We start from the raw sequence: 25,191 nt of genomic DNA on the forward strand, positions 1-25,191 counted from the left end.
GGACTCTTCCTCCCGCATCCTCCTGCGTGGGCGACATGGGCAGGTGAAACACCGCCGCCACCCCACTTCCTTCCTCCCTTCTCGTCGTCATGCCACCAATAGAGCCGATCGCCGGAAGCCTATTCTGCCTGCAAGGATGGTGGCAGAGGGGCGGCCCTTTTTGCCCTCACATCCAGGAGGGCACGACTACCTTATTTGTTGGAGTCGGCGACTCTTGTTGGAGCCGGCATGGGTGGTAGGATCCAGCGCCAGCAGGCACGCATCTGATGTCCCTGAGAATGGATCCACCAATGGGCGTGGTGGCGAGCTGCTCCCAGGTGTGGGGCGGCGTTCATCTCCTTGACAAGATCAGGAACACGGTGTAGAAGTGAAGGCGACCACGATGGAGGAGGCAAGTGGCTCGTGTGTGTAGAAGTGAAGGCGACCACGGTGGAGGCGGCCGCGGTGGAGGTGCCCTGAGGATGTGAGGTTGTCAGCTAGGGGAGGGGGCTAAGGGCGTGGTGCTCTGAGCCGAGCTGTAGCAGACACATTGTTAATGCAAAAATCAACACACTGGAATCCGAGGGCAAGTGTTCGCCAAGTCACGGAAAGTCAACCAAGCGTGTCAGTCAATTTGACCTGAAATTGACAAGGGAGAAAACAAAGTCAAATTTGAGAGCGTATCGGCTAGGATTTCGAATATCTCTCAAATGGGCGTATCGGCAAGCTTTGTCGATACTATAGACGACAAAAAGATATTAAATACAAGCGCGTAGTAAAGAGCGCATCGGCAGGATCAGCCGATCCACTAAACGACAAAACCAGCTTTTGGACAGCCGATCGTGTATGTATGGCAAGATCTAAGCTACGAATGTATAACTTAGATGATGCGAAGCTAAAAACAGATCCTAACCGACTCTTGAGATAACAAAAGTATCACTCCAAAAACCTAAAGCTGATCTAGTATGTTTTTAGATGTGATAATGGCCAAAAAGCATAGGAAAACCTACAAATCTAGCCGATATCGATAATTGGTGAATAAATCTAGACGAGACGACAGCGATGCGCCCGGAAGTCAAAGCCTAGATGAATTCGATAACTTTTGAATAGATTTGAACGAAGCCACAGCGATGCGCCTGGTAGCTAAAGCTCAAATATACTCGGTAAAACGAAAACTCACCAGCAAATCAAGTTGCTCGAATATGAGGCGTCCTTGATCAACTTGAAAGAACTTGTCGAAAAAGAAGATAAAAGGCGAAGTCGCCGAAAAAGTGCAAAGGAATTGTAAAATTTGTTGTATTGGATGTGTATCAAGTTTTTCCGGTCTCTTACAACTCATATTTATAGCCTAGCGCTATCAAGTCCTAGCCGATTACGGTAAACATTACTTGACCCTAAAGAAAAGACTATCTAAAAGATAAACTACTTAAAATATTACAACCGAATCATCAATATTTTCGTAGAGTCCGGATCTTCTTCTCCTTCCTTGACTTCATCGGCAACTCTCCATCGGCCGAGCACCAGAGCTGACGGATCAGCATCTTCGTAGAATATTCCTCTGGCCCATCAGACGGGCTCCATCGGCCGATTCCAACCCTATGCATCTTTTGGTTTCTTCCAAATCGGCTACCTTCCCTTCACAAAAATCACCTTCCTTGACAAGTGTCAAAAAATGGTGTCAACACACATATTGCGGTGGTTCGGCTGCTGGGCTTCACCTTGAAAGCCGTGAGTTGAGGCACCTTCTCGCCCTGTTTCTCCTCTTCGTTCCAGACCATGGCCAACGGTGGGCACGCAACCTGCGCACAACAACGGGCGGACGGCGCCCCCTCCCCCAAACTCAACACAGCTCTCTGGTCCTCCTAGGCAAGTTCCAAAACCCCATTCGCGCAGCTGCTCTAGTTCTCAAACCTTAACCCTAGTGCTTTTGCTTTAGCCACCTTAGGGGATGTAGCAGTGCAGCAACAGTTTGCATCCACCCTGTCTTGCTTCCCTCGCACAATATCCTCTCTGCCCTAGTGGCCTCCCTCTCATTCCTTGCCCAGATTGTGGGGATCAAGTTGTGGAGTGCAAATCATGGAAGCATAATGGCCGGTTGTTCTTCAAAAACATAAGATACGATGAGCATGTTAGTTGCAAATACTTAGTTCAATTAGGTTGGCATTTGATGAAGGGCTCACTGTTTTTTATTGGAGGTTCCTGGGCGATGTGGGTTCTTCAGGTGGCTTGAACAAATTAGGTCCATTGTTGTTGCAAAGGAGAAACAACTGATGCAAGCACTTGCTGCAAAGGAGCAAGACCTGAAGCAAGTTTGCCCTTCTACAAGTGGATTTCATATTAGAAGCAGCATGTGTGATGAGGGAAAGATTGACAAGTTGATCAATTTGGTTTAGCTCCTGGTGTTGATCTGCATTGTCATAGCTGTTGTAATGTTCTTTGGTGTAGTAGGGTTGCTTGTCAAGTGATCAAGACATCCATGTATCAGTGACTCTCTATCAATGATAATTATGTATCTCTATCAATGATAATTATGTATCAGTGATGCACTATTTTATCTTCCAATGGAATTGTGACATTCAGCAAAATAATGATGTCTCAAATTGGCGCTTCACAATGTGATGCAATATCTTGGCTTGCATTTAGATCGCAGATAGCTCACAAATACTGAGTACTGGGTTCACAAATAATGAGTTCACAAGAATAGCTCACAGATACTTAGTGGATAGGTACATTTAGATCACAAATACTAAGTTCACAGGTACACAAATATCTATGACTTGGAGTTCACAACTCAATTAATCTTCAATCTCATAGGTGTCAGCTTCCTTGCAGGACTCTTGTTGTCTGAAGTTTTTTGCTTGGTGGGTGAAGCTGCCATTGTTGGCTGGGTACTGGTGCCTTCTCCTCTTTGCAGCATTGCAAGTCGGCTGTAAACAAAAAAAAAATGAGATGAGCAAAACAGTGTGATGAGAAAAAAAAACCTCGTTTCCCAACAACATACCTTCTAGTAACCCTACCAGGGCTATTATGCAATATTGATTCCATGGTGGGAACTTCAGTAGTAGCTTTCCCCTTCTTCTTTTTTTGGCATAGTATGGTATTATTTTTTTCTTGGTTTCCTCTTCCTGCATAGTGAAGTAAAATCATCAAAATTATGTTATGAAATATTGCAGCAAGATCAAATGTTGTAATATGTTATGCACCATTTCTTTGTTCCATTAAGAGAGCATTTGTAGCTTGTCTCACCATGGCCCAATTCTCCATATCTGTTGCGCTTTCGTTTGCCTCTGATCATCTGTTTCTTTCCTTTGTCAACCTCGTTATTGCCATCTTTGTTATCAGATTTACTACCAGATTTGGCACTTGATTTTCCACCACCACCTTCAAGGAAGCTTTTGATCCTGAGTTTCCTTTGCCTTCCAACACCCCTTGGAACAAATGTTGCTGCTACTACAAAAGGCAATTCTACACGTGGCTAATGTGACTTGTCAGGCAATGGCTCAATGAGTCTCTTGTATGCATTTTGGAACCTCTCCACAGAGTAGTACTCATGAACATAGTCCTCTAGGTTAACATTTCTGTGTTGTTGTGCTGTTAGCAGCGCCAAAGCAGGCTGGCACGGCTTCCCTGTGTGCTGCCACTCCAAGCGTGTACATTCTTTCAAAGGTGCCTTAACATTCCTCGACCCGCTACTATTATTCCATATTTCACCTTGAACACTGTCTGCTTTCACCACTGTCAAGTGTCCTAATCCCTTAGTTTTTGCTTTTAGTTGCTGAATAATTGCTGGAAGGATTTTGCCGGTCAATCTTGGTCCAATACTTCTCCTCTTTTTCCAGAGTACCATGATCATTTCTCTCAGTTTGTCTGTAAGCTCACAAGCAGGTAGGTCCTTTGTCTCTTTGATCCAATTGTTAAAACATTCAGCAAGATTATTTCTGACATAATCACACTTGATATTTGGGTTGAAGGCACATATCATCCACTTCAATGAATGATGCTTCTGTAGCCATACTAACACATCACTAGATGCATCCAGCACTGTCTGCATGTGCTATTGAAACTCCTCGGTCCAATATGCTCTTATTGCGGGGTACATCTTAGAGTGTGTGTCACCACCATACCTCTTGATAAAGTTTTGCATAATATGCCTAAAGCATTCTCCGCATTCAGCTTGAGGGAACACTTCCTTCACTGCATTCTCTAACCCTTTGCATGCATCTGAACAAACAGCAAGTGTAGGCATATCTCCTATAGGTCTATGCAGCATCATCATAAACCAAATCCAATTATAGGTTGTTTCAACATCTATAAATCCATAGGCAACAAGGTACATCCAATTGTGACCATCTAGTGTTGTGGCTGCAGCTAAATGGCCATTCAACCTACCATTAAGTGTTGTGGAGTCTACACTAAGGTATGGTCTGCATCCTTCATTAAAACCTTCAATGCAAGGACTCAAAGCACAGAAAAACCTATGGAAGTACACCTGACCATCAAATAACCTGGACGTCAATCTCAATAATACTATCTGATGACCGCTTCATGACCTCTTCCTTCCAATTGAATAGCTGCTGAAAACTTTCTTCCCAGCTACCATAAAATTTTGTAAGAGCCTTCTGTCTTCCATTCCACACTGTATCGTAATGAATTGTGCACTTGTACATATCTTGCAATTGATTCTGCAACTCTTTAGTACCCATTGGCTTCTTCCTAAGGATATGAACAGCTTTTGAAGCAACCCAAGCACTTGTTGGGGTGGTAGTCTTCCTCCTACTACTGGATGTACACTTGTGCTTAGCAATCAAAATTGTGACCTACCAATAAAAAATAAATTGTTAGCAGCTAATAAGGTGTAATAATCTGAAAAAATACAAAACAAATAGTTAGCAACTAAATACCATAACAGTGTTTCCATTAGGCTACGTTCTACCAACAATGTGCCAAGGGCAATCCTCTGCTTTACGATTACCAATGAACCTAGTGGGGTCGGTTTTCTTAGTGTCAAGTTCAAACTCCTCATTTATGACAAATTGTCTCATAGCCAATCTGAACTCTTTCATGTTTGGGTATACAGACCCAAGATCCATGCATGGCTTGTCTGGATCATACACTATCACCTTCTCCCATGGTATGCAATCATCAAAGGTAGGGATGCACCAACAGTATCAAATCCAGGATGACATTTTCCTTAATCACCAGCCTTATCAGCTACTCTAGCAGATTTTCTAGCCTTCTCCTCATTTCCTTCCTCATCTCTCAAACCCAAAAGCTCAAAGACCTGAACATCCTCGATGATTTCTAACCTTCTTTCATACTGATCATATATTTCACTTATTTCCAATATATTCCAATCAACATTTTGTGCCGCCAACTGTTCTGTGTGTGGTAAAGCTTCATCTACGGTTCCAGATGGTTCTACAGGTACTAAGCTAAGCTCTAGCTCGAGTTGCTCAGGCTCCCCATCGAGCCTGGTAAAATTGGTTGGACATAAAAAAAGGGGTCAGATGGGCAACCAACTAAGCTTATGTGCACTCGAGTAAGAACGGCTATTTGATCGATCGTGGAAGCATGATGAATAAGAAAATGAAGGAAGGAACTTACCCAGCGACGAAATCAGCCCGCTCGCAGTTCATGGAGCTACCTCCGCACCTCTGACGCGCCTAAAACTACCTCCTGCAGCAGATGCAGAGGGGGCAACCTTGGCCGAATTTGGAGGGGGGCTGCTCTAGGGCCAATGCGACTAGGGGATGGCGGCGGCCATGGGAGTACCAGAGAAGAGGAATGAGAAAAGAACAGAGAAGGAAGAAGGCTCATGACCTAGGAAGAGGAGAGGATAAGGCAATTGAGAGAGCATGGGTAGTTTGGGAAGATTAGGTCATATAAAAGACAAGAAAATAGAAAATGAATTGGAAAAGGGTGGAAAGGTATTGCAGCGGAGTGTCCATGTTTCATAATGGAAAAAAGAGCGAAGCTCACTTGCGGGATGGCAAAAGAGCGAAGCCCATTTTTGAGGATGGCGGAATCCCAAATTTCTCATTGTTTATTCCAATCCAAAAGCACTCGTAGTTCCATCATAAACTCTGACAAGTACTCGTAGTTTCATCGCAGATTTATTCCAACACAAACCGTCACTATATCGCGTGCTAGCATGTTAGGCCAGTCTCATTGAGAGTTTCATGGGCACAGTTACCAAGACTGAGAACTAGGTAACTGTGCCAGATGGATTTTATGCTAATGAAACTCTCCTCATATTTCATGAAACTTCATCATTCTCTTTCCTTATCACATCAGTAAAATTGATGATATTTAATGCTATAAAATCCTCCATGAAACTTTCATGGAGACTGAACTTATTTGTGAAGTCTATGTCGTGCTTAAAAAAACCCAAAGCAAAAGCACTGATGCTAACAGTAAAAGATACTGTTGGCGGGCAGTGCGTGTGTACCCACGCAACGGCCGGCCAGCAAAGTCAAGTGGCGATGCAAATGGGTCGCGGCCACCCGGGATTGGGATGCGTACGGAAGGAATGGCGAGGAATCGGGTGGGCTGGCTTGTGCCCCGCGTGACCGACCGATGGGTGGTGGTGTGGTGCCTGGCCGCGTGTTCGCCGGTTGGATGAGCCCAGCAGCCGTGGCGATTCCGCTTTCGCCCTTCGTTTTCGCGCATTGCGTCCAAACCGCGTGGAATAATACAGCACCATTCTCTTTTTCTTTAACGAAGGTACTAGCATATATAGAAAGAAAGTTTGGTTACCTCTGAAGCCATGTATTGATCTCCTTTATTAGTAACCATGTAGACAGTGGCGGATCCAGCTCATAGCCATAGGGTGTTGAACCTTTCTTCTTCCTCTTCTCTCACCTCCTTCCTCCTCTCTTCTTCTCCCTCCATTTTCTCCTCCTATAGCTCCTCTTGTTCTAATGAAGGTGGCAGCTAGTAGGGGGGTGCAGCACCCAGCACCGTACCTCTCCTAAATCCGCCGCTGGATGTAGGTATCCGAATCAAAATATTGATATTTCTCGGTATACATTTTCTAGAGTGGTGACTGGGGTGAAAGCTATTTATTTTTCTAATATATTTGATAGTCCCAATTCATAATAAATTATTGACAAGTAATAGCTTTTTATGCTAATTTTCGTCAAGCATGGCAGGACATCTTTCCCATACAAACAGTCCCAATCAAAACTAGAAACAAGTGCGTCAGCATGTGCAATAGATCGTCGAACACTACATTATTGAAGGAGGTTTCTTTGGGCCCTAAACACCAAACGTTCATGTCCCAAAACTTGACATGATCATGGGGTGCATGATGATCGATCTACTGCTGGATCGGATTATTAGACACAAAAAGCTGCGAGTGATCAGTAGCCAGGCTGGCCCTCATGGAGGGGTTGCATGATTCAGTCAAACATTTAGCAAGCACATGCATCCTTATAGTACAACTAAAATGTATGAGAACTCAGCACGCTGAGTATATAACAAAATAATGATTAATTATGATAACAGCGATGATGATGATATTTGTGTTGCTATCAGGAGTGCACGGTTGGCGGTTGTCCGATGAACGGCATGGGGTTGTGCTTGACGTGGTAGCTACCCTATATATCCTGTGCACAAGCACAAGTGCACTGAACCAACGACACCCCATAAATTCCTCCATTTATTTCGTTCCAACACATAGTGTTCCCAAATAATTAAGATTTGACTTCATGTACTCCATTATCATATCATTTTTAAAATCTATGTCGCTTTCCAAAGGTATGGGCGGAATATGGGTGCCAATAATCATGCAAGCATGCCGCAAATAATTAATATGATATCCATGGGTTAGTAGATGAACCAAGAAATGACTAGAAAAATAATTTGGGTGAGCCTAAATAATTAATGACGCGAGAAACTTTTTTTGTTACAATGTCACAACGTGCAAACTATATTTAATTTATACATCTATAATAATCATACCTCTGTAGAAACTAAATCACTGAAAACATTGTAAATCTCTCACGCCTCTGCCACTATTATTAAGTTACCGAGAGGTTCTGATTTCACCCCAGTTTACTACTCTCCGTTGCATCGACTGTCCTATACGAACATTCCGATCTTAAATATAAGATATTTTCAGGCTATACTAATTTTGGTCAACAAAACAACTCAATGTAACTAATTTATATAGTATCATTAATGTCTTTCACAGACATGTACCTACCTAATATCTCTTTTAATTATATAGGACAAGCATGCCGGATGATTAGCTTACGTCATGTCCATTATCCTTTTTTTTACGCCCTCTCCGTTATCTTGAAACGTTAAAATCGTGGAATGCCACCTGAGCCTAGCTCCTCTTCCACGTATGACCTGCGCATTGGCGTTCGCTGGAGTGTTGAGCGGCTAGGGCAATTCGGTAGTACTTTTTCCTTCGTTTTTATATACATATATATCTTGCTAGATTTGTCCTAGATTAAATTTAACTAGTTTTTACCAAACATATAAAAAATATAGCAATAATTATATTACCCAACTTATGCACTATCAACGTATATTTCATCGTGAATTCAATGAAACAAATATATCGTAGATGTTATTATTTTTTTCTATAAATTTGATCAAAGTTGATAAATTTGATGGAACATTTAAATAAAAAGCATTATATATCCTAAATGCTATCATTTCTAGCATGCCCGGAGTTACCGTTCCTGAAACCTACTGACTTTCATTTTTATTTACACGGCCACACCTAGGCGCTAGCTCTTCGCAAAGACCCCGACCAATGAGCTACACGGGCCAACCGGCCAACCAAGGTGACAGATGACAAGAGTCGAGGCGGCCCCGACTGCTGTCGTGGGCCCAGTCGACAGAGACTCGGAGAGCGTGTTGCAGCGCGGCCGTAGCGTGGGACCCGGATATTATCTTGAAGCAATTCGTTATCATGCTCATCTAACCTTTTTCCCGGATGAGATGACCAGAAAACAAGGAAAACTAACTACGATTACCGGCTATGTGAATAGCCTCTCCATTTTTAAATATATGATATTTAGGCATAACCCTTGAACAGTAGCTCCGTTTCATGGGATACTTTCGGGGTACGCCACCTGATCCGCTGATCGAGCCCTCCTCTTCCACGTGCGTCCTGCGACATGGCGTTCGGTAGTACGTGTTGCCAACTTCGCTTAACGACCAAGCAAATGCCGGGATATCTACGGGAACGCTTAACTTCGCTTAACGGAGTGGGATCTCGACTCCAGCGCCACGTGACGGATCGCATCGCTGCCGGTGGGTCCGGCCGTGCTCGTGCGCCCCCATGGCCCCCTTATCCGCCCGCCCACCCGCCGGAGCCGTCGCCGTCGGCGACTATTCGCCTCGCCGGGCCGGCCTCACCCTCACGCCGGCGGGACCGTGCTCTCTCCCTCAGAGGATGGGGCCGATGGGTCGGGTGAGCTGGCGGCGATTCCCCCTCGTTTTCGCCCGTGCCTGTCGCCCTTGTCCCATAGTCGCAACTCGCAACTCGATCCCAAAACCGCGTGGAGGGAGCACAACAAGAAGCACAGTGTCGGTACGGGGCCGGTAGGCCCCACGGCGGAGCAACTGGCGGAGCGGCCTGGGTGGTTTGCAGGCCCAGCGCTTTGAAGTACCGAGGACGTCTCCAAGATGGTAGTCGATTTCGATTGATCTGGACGTGTGTTTGGTTGGTCGGGCAAGATTTTTTTTCTTTCTCCTTCCTTGGTAACGAACTACTAGGTCCAACGAAAAAGAAAATGAAATGTGGTAATAATGTTTTCTTTCTATCTAGCTGAACTGAGGCTCTAGCCGAACCGGTTGCAAATTATGTGGCAACTGCTGGGAAAAAAAAAAGAAAAGAAAGAGAGGTGGTGCCAATGCCAAGTGTTCGGCACATTTAGGGCACCCGTGGTCACCCATATCGCCGTATAATGAACGCAGCGAGCATAGCGGGCTGCCATGCTCGCGATCTTATTTTTCATAAAAAGAAATTCTAGCAGAACTAAAAGAAAACGAATGACCATGTTCCAAGCGCATGCACGTCGAGCACGGCGATCAAAACTGGGGCAGCACGCCCGCGTGACATTCAGTGCCGCGGACCGTGTGGTACGGTACCAACACTAATTTAATCTACCGAGCAAAGTCTACGTAAACAAGAAGCCCCGGCGGCCCCGATGCCGCCGCTCACGTTCCCAAACAAAACCCCCCAAAAATAAAATAGGTTGTCATGATGGCGTGCATGTGCGCAGGATTGCATTTACAATCAGAAAAGGCTGGGGGTCGTGCGGTGCACTGCAGTTGGCAAAAGCGTGCTCTAGGTAGGAGCGTGCATGATTCGGTCAAAGATCTAGCTAGCAGGCCTTCTTTAGTCTTTACCAACTAGTAGTACTAGGAGAGTAGTACAGCGCAACCAAAATCTACGGCATGGCGTCACGGCCTATAAAGCGAAGGGAGAGCATGCAGCTGCCGCTCCTCCTAGTTGCGGCATACTAAACTATCGCGGCAACTGGGGGAATAATTGCGGTGGTTCAGGGAAATGTGAGCAAGCTGCTGGACAGATACTAATATAGTGAAGTCATCATCTTCTCGTACTAATCAAAGTATCAGACTGCAACTTGGCAATATTTCTGGTTATTAGTTTATACCAACCGAGATAGTGTGCGGTTTTGGTTTGGGCCTTTGGAAAGGTTGACGCCAAAGTCGTGGTGGGTTTGAATTGATGCGCGTGCGTGCGTCCAAATAAACATCCACATGCTCGCGTACAGCCGTTCACGGACTTGGCATGCCATGTTACTCGTCTATCATTGGCCATGGCCGTGATGCTTCAGCTACTACTCGTGCAGGTAGGCTTCACGTGCCAACGAGCGGACACGTGCCGCCCGTTTCCCCCTTTTTCCTAGTCCGTGTCACCGTGCAGCCATGCAGCACGAATCAGAACAGACCGTTCATGTGTGTCACGCAGGCAGAAGCACCAGGCAAAAGCAGGCATAAAAGGCAATGGCAAGAAATTAAGAGCAGCGATATTTGCATTGCAACCCGTGCTACATAAAACAGGAGAATGGCAAGTATCTTCAATCCTATTAATGTAACAACATTGCAATCATCATGGAATGCGCAGCCATGTCAAGACGGAAACGGACCGGCCTTTTGGCAGCCCGGACAAATTCAGTGTTCACACAACAGCCAAACTAACTAATGTTCTTTCCATGTACTTATATTGTTGCTTTACATTTGAGCCCAGCCCACTTAAGATCCAGCTCAGCGTGGGCCTTACGAGTTACGAGCCCTTGATCCGCCTTGCCGCAATGTGCGTCAGGCATGTATAATGCAGTATCAGGTATCCAGACTAGAGTAATCCTGTTGGCTACAACCCCTGTTTCAAGTCTGATGTAACGGAACCACGCAGGAAAGTCGACAACATTAGTTCGCGGGCAATGGAAGTCAGACGCCCAATCAATTAACTTCTATAGGCACAGTTCATTGCGATGCAGCAGGAAGTGGCTCGCTGGCCTGGAGAAGCTCGTCAAGCAGACCGGTGAACACGACGGAATCGGTCTCCTTGGGCTTGAACTTGAGGAGCGCGGAAGGGACCAGGCCCTCCTCTTGCAGTGTGCGTGCCCGCTCCCCTGGTTTTGGGAAATGAGGTACCACGCGAGGCTTAGGAACAGCTGGACAGATGAGCTCGAATTCCAAACCTGGCTGCTTCAGAGCAGATGCGACGAACTGCATCAGGTAAAACAGTACATCAGTTAGGTGCTACAAACCAGAAACAGGCAGTGTGGTTCAAACAGTCAATGCACTATACTGCAAGAATGTTGCTTTAAACAGAGTTAGCACGGTTCCCGCATGAAAATGATGAACAGCTACAGGACTCCTACAGAAACAAGCTAACCTATGATGACTGCAAGTCTGCAACAGCAGACTATTGATGCTTGGAAACCAGAAAATGGCATGCATAAGATACAAGGTTATATATTAACAGACAATTTAAAGTAGAAAGGGTGACAACATAACATGATGTACAGGAAACAGTTACAAGATTTCTTTACAAAAATAAGCTAGCCTACATAATAACAAGTGGCATGCTCAATGCAAACTAGATAGAAAGAAATAAACCATGTTGATACTAGCAAGGGTATTGTAGCGAGGCTTATTAGTAGTGAAATTTGAACATCATGTGTTACTGAAACTACAGAACCACCTGATCTAGTCAAGTACTGTAACTGTACCCAAAAACAACACCACCACCAAAAAAAAATAACACACCGTGCATTACCATGAGGATTCCTCAGCAAGTCAAATGACTGTAGAGGCTACAAAGCTCAGACATACAGGTTCCACATGTGGATCTTGTTCTTGTGCAACCAAGTAGTGAATGTGTTGAGTAAGGTCTGGGACAATTGAGTGCGTGTGCAAAGCTTGGTCAAAGAATGGCCACATAGGATCCGACCAATAGGACAGCGAAAAAGGAACTAGAAATTGAAGGTGAGCCATGAGACAATTTTATCAATAGTCCACTAACACTGTTACTCCTATATTGACTGATATGGAGTCCTTAAGTTAAGACTTGCATTGAGGTCCATGGTGAGACCAAATCACAAGTTTTATAAGCATTTGATTTACAGATCTAAATGGTGAATGACTGGATGGTTCACCAATCCAACTCCGAACGAATCATAATGAATTTGATAAGTTGACCCATCAATATCTTATATGAGTTATATCTCGTAAACAAAGTAATGGTAGAAAAACAAAGAATGTGGTCATCATCCTTCCAAACTTATGGGATGATGCCATCTTGGATCAATCTAGCATAGGATAAAGCAATCCCTCAAACAAAACACCCAGTTGTTATCCGATTCATCCTTCCGCAGATAACCCATTTTAGAGGTCACAGTTTCCAGGATACAACTTTTACCACTAATGCCAAATAAATTGTTTTAAAGAAGTTAGAACCAATGGAATCAATCACGCCAATCGCCAAATGATGTACAGTTCAAAGAGTACACATGTTCAGTATATTTACATGTTTTAGTATGTTACCAACAACAGAACATTAGGGGATTCTAAATCAAGAAAACATGGATACTGAAAAACATGACAGATCATCAAAAGAAACAAGCATGGTACCTCATATAGTGAGCCGGTGGCCTCTCCTGGAAGGAATACACCCTGAAGAATCACTCTATCTGGAAACTGAACTCGGATGACTGCTTGCTTATACTTCTGTCGAGCAACCAATGCCTGCTTCTCCTTGTATGATTTTGGAATTAGCAGCCGAGATTGCTCTAACCTTTCCCTTCTCATCCTTGCTTCATTTCTTATCTCCTCTCCGGTAAGATTGTAAAAAGAATCTGGTACATCATTATCTGCAACAGAACTACCAGGAACAGAGAAGAATACCCGAATCTGCAAAGTGGGCAAAGGATAGCACCTCAATAAGTTGTGGTCCTAATAATGTATAACAAGGAAGACAAGAAAACGTATATTGAAAAATCAGTTGTGCATTATTTGAGGTTTACTAACACATACTTGATACAAGCATGGTATCAGGAAAATGATACTCTGTTATAACTGACACAACCTCTGAGCAAAAATAATGAAAAATGGATAAATATTAGCCATATTTATAGGTCACACTGACAGTCAAGTGTCTTGACATTTTTGCTGGCTCAAACATATCAATGATGTATCCGGCAGTGGCATTGTCCTAATAAATAGCTAATTCCAATGCATACTGGAAATGCTGGATATATAACTGTGAGGAACATATCAATTCAGATTCTCTTATTCAAAGTGTGCTATCTCAACATGTATGTTTATCACTTTATCCCAACATGGTGACATGTCATGAGATTCAATCATGAAAACTAAGATACTCAGTTAAGGGCATAATGCGCATGTTTCAATGTTGAAGTAGAACAATTTGTCTGAATGAAGATTAAGAAACAAAAAGATTCATTAAGTAGATGGCATGTCAGTTTTTTGTGAAATTTTAGCCAGGTTCTTTTTTTCTTATGTTGATCTGTAATTTATTCATGAAAATAAACAGGAAGGAAGCAACAGAAGAAACCCATTCACATGTTTCTGGCAGCATGCAATAACATTCACAAACCTCACAACTTGTGTACTAATGAAGAGTGCTCAATGAAGTAACATTATATCAAATCAATGAACATTTTTTTCAAATATGCAGGGGAGCTCCATATTACTTTCATTACAACAGAACGAGTAACAAGTAGAACACCAGACCAACACCTTACAAGATTAACATTAAAAGCGCCAGACTCATTTAGAAAACGACCTGACTAGATAACAAGAGCACCTAGTTGATCCCAAAGACCAACCCTTGGAGCTACCTTGCTAAAACATCATGAACATCTTGAGAAAAAGACATTAATGTTGAAGAAAGGGCTATGTAGTTTAGGTCCTCAAATCCTTAATCTCTAACCAACATAGCACATGGGTAAATAATTGCCAATGTTACTCTTCTGGAATTCAGTTCAATGTAAATACATATCAAAGATAGATAGGCAATAGCCAGTAGTCCATGGCAGAACAGAAAGTAAAATAAGAAACATCATTAAGATTCAATGGAATCATAAACTTGAATATCACCATGTCAGAACTAAAGGACCACACGTCATGTATCAGTAAGTCCCATATGTGCATTTCTAATCACGAACGAAGTGCAGTGTATTGGTTAATATATGTAAGGTGCAGTATATTGTCTTTTATATGTATATCATATTTTTCAAGTTTATAGCTAATGTTCCACTAATACTTCGAAGAAATGATGGCATGTTTTGGTAAATACATACTATGTTTTAGGTACATGCTTCTAGAATTTTGCATTATATGTTTATACTATCATGCATAATTGCTATCTCATTACGAAGTTAGCAACCCATGTGTACAACTGAAACAGGTAGTACATCTAAGTAAATGCAGAAACGTTACAAATTAAGCAAATCAAACTACCAAATTATGCAAATTAAGCATATTTCATATTATATGCTGTATATTACAAAGATTATATAAGGTGTGTTTTTAACATTCTTTTAATGTTTATGCATGCAATAGGTAGACAAAGATTAAGATTAATGTTACACGGAAGCTTCTTTTGAGACTTTCTACTTGTAGGGCGACATCAAAACGAAGGCAACGAATTACGAAAACAATATGCCCTACAGCCCTAGTGCATCATCAACTATATGCTTCCTTTTATTAGAAGAATCGACCATCATCCTACTCCATTTTAGAGTTATCCGCGATTTCCTTACAAGATTTACAGCTAGTATTTTTTACACTACGGAGTCAAAACTTGCATTGAGAGAACATATATGATATCGTAAAACAAATTTGGGCAGACTGATGGAAAGTGTCTTGTTTCATGGCCTTGCGGGGTTTTGCTTCTGGGCTTGCACATGCCAAGTGTTGCGATGCTGCCAGTCACCTACTAGCTGCCTTAGGGTGCTGCTGCAGCCTAAGTCGTTACTTGCTTCCTCCACTGTTAATTAATTATTGGTGCACTCCATCAACCAAAAACGGCGCATGCTACATACATGTTTGGTGATTTGTTGGTTGCTGCCCTAGTGCTACGTACATGACCTATTAGAAGTTAAGTGCTGACAGTTTTAGCTTGCTAAAGCTTTGGAAAATGGAAACGCCCATACTGCAGAGCAGCTCTCACAAAGTTGCTCACGTGCTACGGGGTGCCGTTACCCCTGGTGACAACCCCGTGGTTCCGCCACTGCAGTTGATTAACGTTGGAACAGACAAATTAAAAGCCATATCAAACTGAAATAGCCTAAATTATGCACTACAATAATTTCATTCACAAATTTCTGCTAACACACAACAACATTCACAAACCTAACTTACGTACTCTCTCCTATTCCAAATGTAGGTCATTCTCTATTCGGTCAATTTTCTTTAACTTGGGTCATCAATATATGAAAAGTTACATAGATTGACAACAGATGGTTGATGTTACTATATTCATAATGGATAATGCTTTCATAGCATGTAACTTTGTCTAATTAAAATAGTATACTTTTACATAAATTGTACGACAAAGTGTGATATTGGAGAATGTGCCGATGTACTAAACATGATATTATGAATAAAAGAACTAAAACATCATGAATACATTGAGAAAAACGTCAAACTTCGTACATGAATGTTAAAGTAAAGGGCCATGTTTTATACTCTTATGTACAGTTTAGTTCCTCACATTCCTGACCCCTAATAAGCGGTGTACCAATAAACATATTGGAATTTTACTCTTTTGGAATTCATTTTAATGTCTGATTGATGCATTTCGAAGATAAGCACAGGCAAAAATACAATCACGTCACTCCACTGGCTCATGGCAAGACCGCAAGTTACAATATACACAGATCCTACAACTTACTGAACAAAATAAACAAGACACATCATAAGTAATCAACAACATTGTAAACATGAATGTCAGAGAACTAAAATGAATGTACATCACGTATCAGTAAGTTCCACATGCCATTTCTAATCCCCAACAAAGTGCAGCATATTGGTTAATATATGTGTCTCATGCTTTTCAATTTATAGCTAGTATCCCACTAATACCTTGAAGAAATGGTGATAAATTTGGTAAATACATACTAAGTTTTGCATACATGCTTCATTTTTGCAATTTTCAATGTTTAAACTATTTATAAGTAATTTCTATATCTGCTAAGTGCTAACCATGTTACAAGGCATCTGTACACCCGAAACAAGCACAAACTTAGTAGTACATGTAAAAACAGTGCAGAAATGACATACCATAAGCAAATCAAACTACCAAATTGAGTCAGTTTATTGACGAGAGTGCAAAGCTTTCTACGTAGTAGCCAATTAACTTGAAACAGTAAACCAAGCAAATTGAAGGCTGTATGAAACTGAACACCAGCTCACCTGTCGATCAATGGTCTTGCTGGCCTCCTCCTCCTGTCCATCAACCCCATTGCTGCGGCTCTCCTTGGCGTCAGCCTCCACCTGAGGTGGTGGGGCCGAGGGGTGTGCCCTCTCGAGCAAGAGCACGGCCCTCCTGATCCCGCTGAGCCTCGCATCGCTGGGCACATCGTCCATCACCGCGAAGAGCTCCCCTCCCTCTTCCCCGACCCGGAACCCAACGGCCTCCAGGAGCTCCACCCCGCCCTCCCTGTCCGCCACGGCCTCCTTGATCCGCGGGTTGCCCAGCCTCACCCGCCTGAACTTGTCGCTCCCGGGCTCCCGGAGCAGGTTGCCCAGCAGGCGCTTGAGCACCTCCACGGCGGCCGCGGGCGGGGGCGGGTCGGCGGCGAGGTACGCGGCGGCGCGTGCGCGGGCGCCCCCCGCCGACGCGAGGCACCCGTCGAGGTGCTCGGATACCGCCAGCTCGGACCGGAACGCATCCCCGCAGCTCGGGCACGCGACGGTGGGTGCGGCCGCGGCGCCGTTCGCGTCGGGGCGGCGGGTGGAGGAGGAGATGAGGGGCGTGAAGGGGGTGAAATCGGCTGGCGCGGGCGGGGGAGGTGGCGATGGCTGCTTTGGGGCGGGCCTGGGGTTAGGGGTAGGGTTCGTGGGGCGGGAAGCGGGGTGGGAGGAGGAGGAGGAGGAGGACGGACCGGAGCCGAGGACGTGGGAGGTGCCCTTGAAGGTGGAGGGGGTCCCGGACGAGGCGACCTTCTTCATGAAATCCTTCATTTTGTCCTTCATCATCGCGGCCGGCGGAGGAGGAGGAGGACGAGGAGCACGCGTGGGTTGGGTTGGTGCGGGGGATTGGGGCGTCTCGTCAGGCGTGGAAGCGCTCACGCGGAGTGGACTTCGGCCGCGGTTGTGGCCACGGGGACGAAGCAAACGAGGAAGAAAATGCAGCAGCAATAAAAGCAGGGGAATCCAGCTTGCTTGCAGGGAAATCGTTGTGCTTAGCTGCCAAGGCATCTTCTCTTCGCTGGACAGGGTCACTGGAGGCGGGCCGGCAAGCCTGGCGGTTCCACTAGGCCGGTATATCGGCATTTTTTTCATTTCTATTTTAAAAATAAAAAAATCAAAAATATATGTTGTTTATGTAAAATTTCAAATATGGGGTCTGTCGCCCCTACCCGGGCAACTGGCCCCCTGTCGCCCGTGTAGTAGGTGACAGGACCTATCTGTAAATTTTTTTTTACAGATAGATCTCTGTGCAGAAACATTGCGCTGTGGGGGACCGGTCGCCCCCCCGGGTGACAGGAGAGGGGCCGGTCGCCCTCCCCGCGGGCAACAGGGAGGCCGGTCGCCCTCCTCCTCTACATAAGCCATGAGGCCCCCTTCTCCCCTCATTTGAGCCAAAAAATCCACCAAAAATCTAGAAAAAAAGAGAGAGGTGAGGAGAAGTGAAGCGGCGAAGCCCTGTCAGATTGCGGCCTCAACTGCTGCGAAGAAAGACCGGTGGCTCGAGTCGATAACTGGATCTAGCAACGACTCCATACCTACATTAATAAATGGAAAAAAAGTTCGATACAAGATAAGACAAATGTTTCGTACAAAAGCCAACGCATGATTACTACATAGGTACATAGAGAGTTAATACGTTCTGTTGAATACATCAAAGCTCTGTTCTCTTATTACTTAGGTACACATATCATCAATACAGGAATACATAGCTACAGAAAGATGGATAAACAATGTTGGATCATGACACCGAGTGCCTTCCACGAGCAATCCTCGCCGATGGTGGTCTGAACGTAGGAGGTGCTCCATCTGTGGGATTTCCGGAAGGACCCGCTTCAGCGTCATCGTGAAGTGCATTCTGATGGCACTTCTTATAGTTGTGACCTAAAGCTCCGCATTGGCTGCAACGCTTTTGAGTCTTGCTTGCCTCCGACTCATCCATGCCATTCTGAATACGACGTGTCTGGCGGCGGCCTTTACCTTTCTTAGCGTCTGGGTTAGGAACATAAGTCTTAGGCTCATTGTCCACAATGAAAGATTCTACTATGCCAATCCCATATATCTCATGTCCCCAGGTGCTTGTAGCTGCCTCCTTGCTAAAGTACGGTGAAATAAATATTCCTGGCTGCAACCCCGACTCTGCACAGGCCGCGATGACGTGTGAGCATGGCAAATGCAATAACCTAGGCTTCATGCAGGAGCAGGAGGTACTGCCATCGAGTCTAATCAAAGTCTCTTGGACCACCCTGTGTCGACGGATGCCACGGCCTGTTCTATCCTTGCACAGAACCTCAAATCTATGCTCCATTGTACCTGTTGAGATGACACAGTGCTGTTTGGCCTTTGCTATTTTTTCTTTCATGTATTCTGTTACTCTTCTACAGAACTGAATTTGAGGGTTGTTTATGCTAGCAGCCATACACCGCTCTCTGAAATACTTCATGCATCCATACATGATGAACTCAACAATTCCCACAGGAGGGAAGGCACGACAACACCGCATGACCATATTGAAACACTCTGCATGATTTGTTGTCTGAATACCGTACCGTATTCCGTTGGTATCATAAAGGAATGACCATTTCTCCTTCGGTGCACCTCGAATCCAGTGTGAAAATGGCTTCTCAATTGAAGCCCTTTCCTCTGCAGACTGACGGCTGCTGCTCCATGCAACCCTAGCCTTCACTTGCTTTGCAGTCAATTGATCAAGCATCTGTCATAGAGCATTAAACTTCCTCTGTTGATTCTGGATGCACAACCTCTTAAACATGTTCATAAGGTCCTTGTTCTTGAAGTGGTCATAGAAGTTTGCACCCATATACCTAACATACCACTTGTTTCGAACATCGAGCCAAATAGGAGGCGTTGTCCTGGTTCCGCCTTGTAATTTCAGTATTGCTTGTAGCAGACCGGCGTGCCTGTCGCTTATGAGGCAAACATCTGGACGTGCATCAACAACGTGAACTTTCACTCGTTCAAGGAACCAATACCAACTGTCTAAGTTCTCATTCTCAACAAAAGCAAATGCAATCGGAAGTATTTGTTTGTTGCAATCTATCCCGATTGCGGTGAGTATCTGACCTTTATATTTTCCAGTAAAAAATGTGCCATCAAAGCATATCACCGGAAGACAGTACTGAAATGCTCTTACACAAGCACCAAGGCAAAAGAAGGCTCGTTGCAAAATGCTTTGTCCCCTAGTCATAGTTGGTATGAGACATGTGTCATAAAAGCTCCTAGGATTCCTAGCTGCAACTTGGGACAACATGCGAGGCAGGTTATCGTATGATGCCTCATATGTGCCAAACCTCATCTCGAATACCTTTTATTTAGCCCGCCATGCCTTTAAATAACTGATGGTGTATTGGTAAGTTTGCTCAATATGTCGAACAATCATTTTTGCCTCATAATTTATGTTATCCATAATCAACCCATACATTTGTTTTGCCACAAAGTTGGATGAAATGTTGCGATGCGATTGCTTAACTTCTGAAATCAAACATGTATGTTCTGTCACAATAGAACATTTCCAGTTCGACTTCCATTTCCCCTTAAATGCATGTACTCGCCATGGGCAGCCATCGTTGACACACTTGACCTCATATTCTTTACGGCCTGACTTCACGACTCTAAATTCTCTATTCAAAGATACGGCACATAGTTTCACAGCATCTTTAACAGCTTCAATGTTAGGATAGGTAGCACCCTGCACTATCTCATTGTTTCTGTACTCCCACTCCTGATGTCGTACATCTTCTACAACAGGCACGCCAAAACCATGCTCCTTCCACTGTTTTGGCAGTAAGTACTGCTCGTCATCAGATGAGCAATCATATTCTTCCATCTCCATTGCGGCCTGGTCTTCTGCCTCCATCTCATCAACGATGCTATGTATCCGCTCTCCCTCACCAGCGAGGCCCTGTGGTCTGATGTTATGATTCACTAAGTCTTCTGACGTATGTTCGTCAACATAAATTGCCTCTCGTTGTGTACTCGGAGTTGCTTCATCTTCACCATGTTGGGTTTGATGTTGTGCTTTCTCTCGAGTCTAAACCAAAAGGGTCAGAGGACACCCACGCTCTAAAGCTACTTCCATATACTTCCGCCAGTCATGTGTGTTGTTTATCATCATTAATTCTCATAATTCACCTTCGACCTCCCAGTTCACAGGAGCCTGGACGGTCATCACATGTGACTCTGGATCAACACGGAAACCACGCTGCAGCCACTTATATATAGAACCAAAACTCCTCTCTAGAGGTTTATCTATGCCGCAAAATGTGGACTTAAAGTCAGAAAGATCTACTCCATTTCATCCATACAAAATATTGTAGTCACCAAAAAACACTTGAAACTGCATCTTGCTCGACATATCTGTACATCACCGAATACTTATCGAGTCATATTCTTTATTTCACTACATTGTCCACTAATATGTACAAACTCACCGAAAGATGAAAAGGCTACAATCCGATAAGGCATCGCCGCTTCACTTCTCCTCACCCCTCTTTTTTTGGATTTTTTGGGCTCAAATGAGGGGAGAAGGGAGCCTCACGGCTTATATAGAGGAGGGGGAGGCGGTCGCCCGGTGGGGGGAAGACCGGCCTCCCTGTCGCCCGGGAGGGGGGACCGATCCCCCCACAGCGCAACTTTTCTGCACAAAGACCTATTTGTAAAAAAATTACAGATAGGTCTTGTCGCCTACTACACGGGCGACAGATGGCCTGTCGCCCCCTACCCGGGCGACATACCCCCATATTTGAAATTTTACAAAAACAACATATATTTTTGAATTTTTTAATTTTTAATATAGAAATGAAAAAAACGCGGTATATCATGGCCGCCACTTCACGGGCCGGCCTGTGCATCGACATGGGCCTCACACAGCGTCCAGCGAACAACAACGAAAAAAAGGATCAACCAACCAGCAGCCTGCGCATTCGATGCAAAGAACAAAAATAACACCGACCATATTGAGACCACTAGATCTAGACAGCGTAACAGAAGCAGCATTACATTTACATAAATCTTGTGCCTGTGAGCATCTCTAACATCCGTTTGCTGCACTGCTGCAGCTAACTTGCTGGCATATCAATCGCGGACCAGAAAGTAAGCAAGATCACAGACAATCCAACAAAGAGCGCAGCCACTCACTGCCCTGCAAAAATCCGGCCCGGTAGAGAAACACACATACACCTATTTCACAAACACTTGCAGATTCAAGTTTGAAGCCTTTAAGACGACCTCAACAAATACAGAATGACCAAACTGAATGGATGTCCCTGCATCATGTTTAGGACACAATATAAAAGGTCGTATCATACACAGGGTTTTGAATTTCGTTTGTCAAAAAATTTCGGGCATGGCCAAAATCACCGAATTTCGCGAAATTTCGGCCGAAATTTATTTTTAGACTATTTTTAAAATACTTTTAAATATATTTAAATTATTATTTCCAAAATTTTCAAATTTCGGAGGGGGCGAAATCATCGAATTTCGCGAAATTTCGCCGAAATTTTGAAGACTGATCATACATTCATACTACAAGCAGCCATCACATGGCACCAGGGGGGTAATCAAGGAGACTCAAAACAAGGAGAAAAAGCATCAAGATATATTCTCAACATGGAAATGATCAAAATGATAGTACTGTGATACTCTAGTTGTTAAAAGAAAAAAGACTACCAGCAGCATTATTCTCATGGGTTAATTATGAAGAGATGGTCAGCTTCCAGATCAAGGTAAGTGCAAACAAATTCTACTTCTACTGCAACATATCATATATCCATTGAACGGAGGCTTAAAAGTTAAAATATCAACTAAAGTCCACAAAAAATAGTCCAATTTAATGTTCTGTTGACAATGAATGACGAACTATATGCTTAGAAAATAAGTGTTATGCACACTGCCAAATTTTAGCTCAGTATCCATCTCATAAATAACAGCTAGGCTTAAGCAATCCCTAGAAACCACTCTTAACTCAATAGCATGTATGCCTTATTACGATCCAAAACAAACAAATAATATAGCTTTACTAGCACAGTCAAGCAAGTATCAACAAATTACCTAATGCTGAAGTCAGGGGAGAATACATCTACACTCAAGCAAATGCTAGAACAACTCAGCAATAATTTGACTAGCATGCCTCCATAATGCTGAAGTCAAACTAACAAGTCAGTTTATTACCACTAAGAAAAAAAAATCCTTCTCCAGAATATCAAATATTCAATTCCATCACAATTGACAACACAAGAACCTACCACAAATCGTAACATGCTACAATCAGCCCTGACATCTCAACGAGATATTAACCAACGACACTCAGGCAAGAGAAAACTTCACCAAGATGCAAACCATAAAACAATTCAAACGATAGCACCGTTGTTAAACATATTTTGAAAAAAAAATGATGAACAAAATATATCTCTTTATTTAGTTATCAGAGCAATGGTCAACTTCCAGTTCAAGGAAATTGTAAACAGAATTCCACTTTTAATTAACGTGTTCTTCTAATAGTAATGGCACTTGCCAAATAAACCAAATCCATATATTCATTGAACTGAGCCTTCAAATACCAACTATAAGAACACCTCGATTACCCCAACCTCTGCTGACTATGAAGAATAAACTAAGCTTACAAATAATAGCAACTTACTAACAAAAATTTAGTGTCACCATCCATCAGATACATAAAAGACAGGCCCCAAGTGACACCCCATAAAACACCTAACCGAATAATTTGTACACCTTGATGACCCAAAACAAGCAAATAAAAAAAATTTCACTAGTATATAGTTCAGAACAGTAAAAATTATTCTGCACTCGAGCAGCATGCAAGAACTAGTCAACAATAATTCAACTAGCACACCACCATAACACTGAAGTTGAACTAACCATTTCAATTCATTGACAATTAAAATAAAATTCTTCTTTGCGATAGCATGTATGAATTCAACCATAATTGATCACACAAGAACATGCCACAAATCAGGGATTGGTCCAGCCAACAGCCACAAACCGCAGCATTGCAAATTTCACCATCAGCAAGCAACAAAATGAGAGCAAAATAGCACTGATTCAATCACCCTCAGCAGTAGTCAACTTACTACATCTCCATCATCCCATCGTACGCCGTACACACAATCCATCCAGAGTTCCAGACTAGTATTAGCTTACTGTAACTGACGATAGAGCAATGATTGCAAAAGTTACTAGTGAACTTCATTTCACGAGCACGGCAAAACCATAATCTCCCCACCATTGTCATCACAGGATTCAACAACTTCCATGGTTTGAGTTTAAGACTCGGATGACTCCCCAACAGCTGCAAGCCTCAATGCCTCACCTTGGGGGGGCGTCCGCGCCCACGCTTGACAGGCCCGGCAGTGCCAGGAGCTGCAGCAGCAGGTGCGCTGATGGAAGCTTCCTCAACCTTAGCCTTCTTAGGCGGCCGCCCACGCGGACGCGGGCTGAGCATGCCACTGGTGGCCTCAGCAGCAGGGTCGTCCTTGGGCTTGGGAGGCCGTCCGCGCCCCCGTTTGACAGGCGCGCGCGCGTTAGCAGCAGTCTGCTCACCACTCGTTCCCGTGGCAGCGGGGTCTTTGGGCTTCGGTGGCCGTCCCCGCCCTCGCTTGGCAGGCACGGCTGTGGCATCAGTGGCAACGGCGGAAGGCTCAGCGACGGGGTCCTTGGGCTTGGGGGGGCGTCCGCGTCCCCGCTTGGGAGGCTCGGCAACGGCATCAGCGGCAACGAGGGAAGTTTCAGCGGGCGCAGCACCGGAGTCCTCTGCGGCGGCGTCCTTGGGCTTGGGGTTGACAGGACCGGCAGCAGCATCAGCGGCGACGCGGACGCAAAGACGGCCGAGACGGTGAACGAGCCCGAAGGCAGCAGAGGAACAAATTGGCGGGGAAACGAAATGGGGGAGGAGAATTCTACCTCGGGGTAGGACGGGAGCGGCGGCGGGGATGGAGGAGGGGGAGGGGCGAGCTCGGACGGGGCGGCGCCTTCGTCCGCCATGGATGCAGCGGGGCGGGGCGGCCGCGCCGAGCTCTCGTGGTGCGGCGGCGCGTCGCCGTGAATTGGGGGTTTGCTGGTCTGTGGAGAGGGGAATTGGGGTTTTGGGCCGGTGAAGCGACGGGGGCGACGGGGACGGGTCAGGAGGAGATTACGAAGGATCTGTCTACGAACTATAACCGACATGTGGGCCTTCGAAGCCTCGCTCCAGGCGTTGCCCCACCTAGCAGTGGGCAGAAATGAAGGCGTAAGTTTCGTGGGGAAAATGGA

General features: G+C 44.5%; 2 protein-coding genes and 1 long non-coding RNA gene across 4 annotated transcripts; all 3 read right to left on the reverse strand.

Annotated features, from left to right (window-relative positions):
• Positions 1–2,595: 2,595 nt before the first annotated feature.
• LOC120660615 lies at positions 2,596–5,895 on the reverse strand. Its single transcript, XR_005669679.1, has 4 exons — positions 5,584–5,895; positions 3,226–4,796; positions 2,981–3,104; positions 2,596–2,906 (listed from the first exon to the last, which is right to left on the reverse strand). It is a non-coding gene; the product is annotated as an uncharacterized LOC120660615 (long non-coding RNA).
• Positions 5,896–11,020: 5,125 nt separating this feature from the next.
• On the reverse strand, positions 11,021–17,925 carry LOC120660616 (plant UBX domain-containing protein 2-like). 2 transcript variants are annotated; one of them, XM_039939211.1, is made up of 3 exons: positions 16,912–17,904; positions 13,105–13,383; positions 11,021–11,697 (listed from the first exon to the last, which is right to left on the reverse strand). In XM_039939211.1, the coding sequence occupies exons 1-3, from the start codon at positions 17,695–17,697 to the stop codon at positions 11,452–11,454; spliced, it is 1,311 nt and encodes a 436-aa protein (XP_039795145.1). In that variant the 5' UTR covers positions 17,698–17,904; the 3' UTR covers positions 11,021–11,451. The 2 variants fall into 2 exon arrangements, with proteins under 2 accessions (XP_039795145.1, XP_039795146.1); XM_039939212.1 differs by lacking the exon at positions 11,021–11,697 and adding an exon at positions 11,736–12,365 and having other exon boundaries at positions 16,912–17,925.
• A 6,029-nt stretch (positions 17,926–23,954) lies between these two features.
• Positions 23,955–25,061, reverse strand: LOC120660617 (HMG-Y-related protein B-like). Its single transcript, XM_039939213.1, has 2 exons — positions 24,844–25,061; positions 23,955–24,712 (listed from the first exon to the last, which is right to left on the reverse strand). Exons 1-2 carry the CDS (start codon positions 24,922–24,924, stop codon positions 24,242–24,244), a joined length of 552 nt encoding a protein of 183 aa, XP_039795147.1. The 5' UTR covers positions 24,925–25,061; the 3' UTR covers positions 23,955–24,241.
• Between the last annotated feature and the right edge of the window lie 130 nt (positions 25,062–25,191).

This window comes from Panicum virgatum, chromosome 2N (assembly GCF_016808335.1).
Source record: "Panicum virgatum strain AP13 chromosome 2N, P.virgatum_v5, whole genome shotgun sequence".
NCBI lineage: Eukaryota > Viridiplantae > Streptophyta > Magnoliopsida > Poales > Poaceae > Panicum > Panicum virgatum.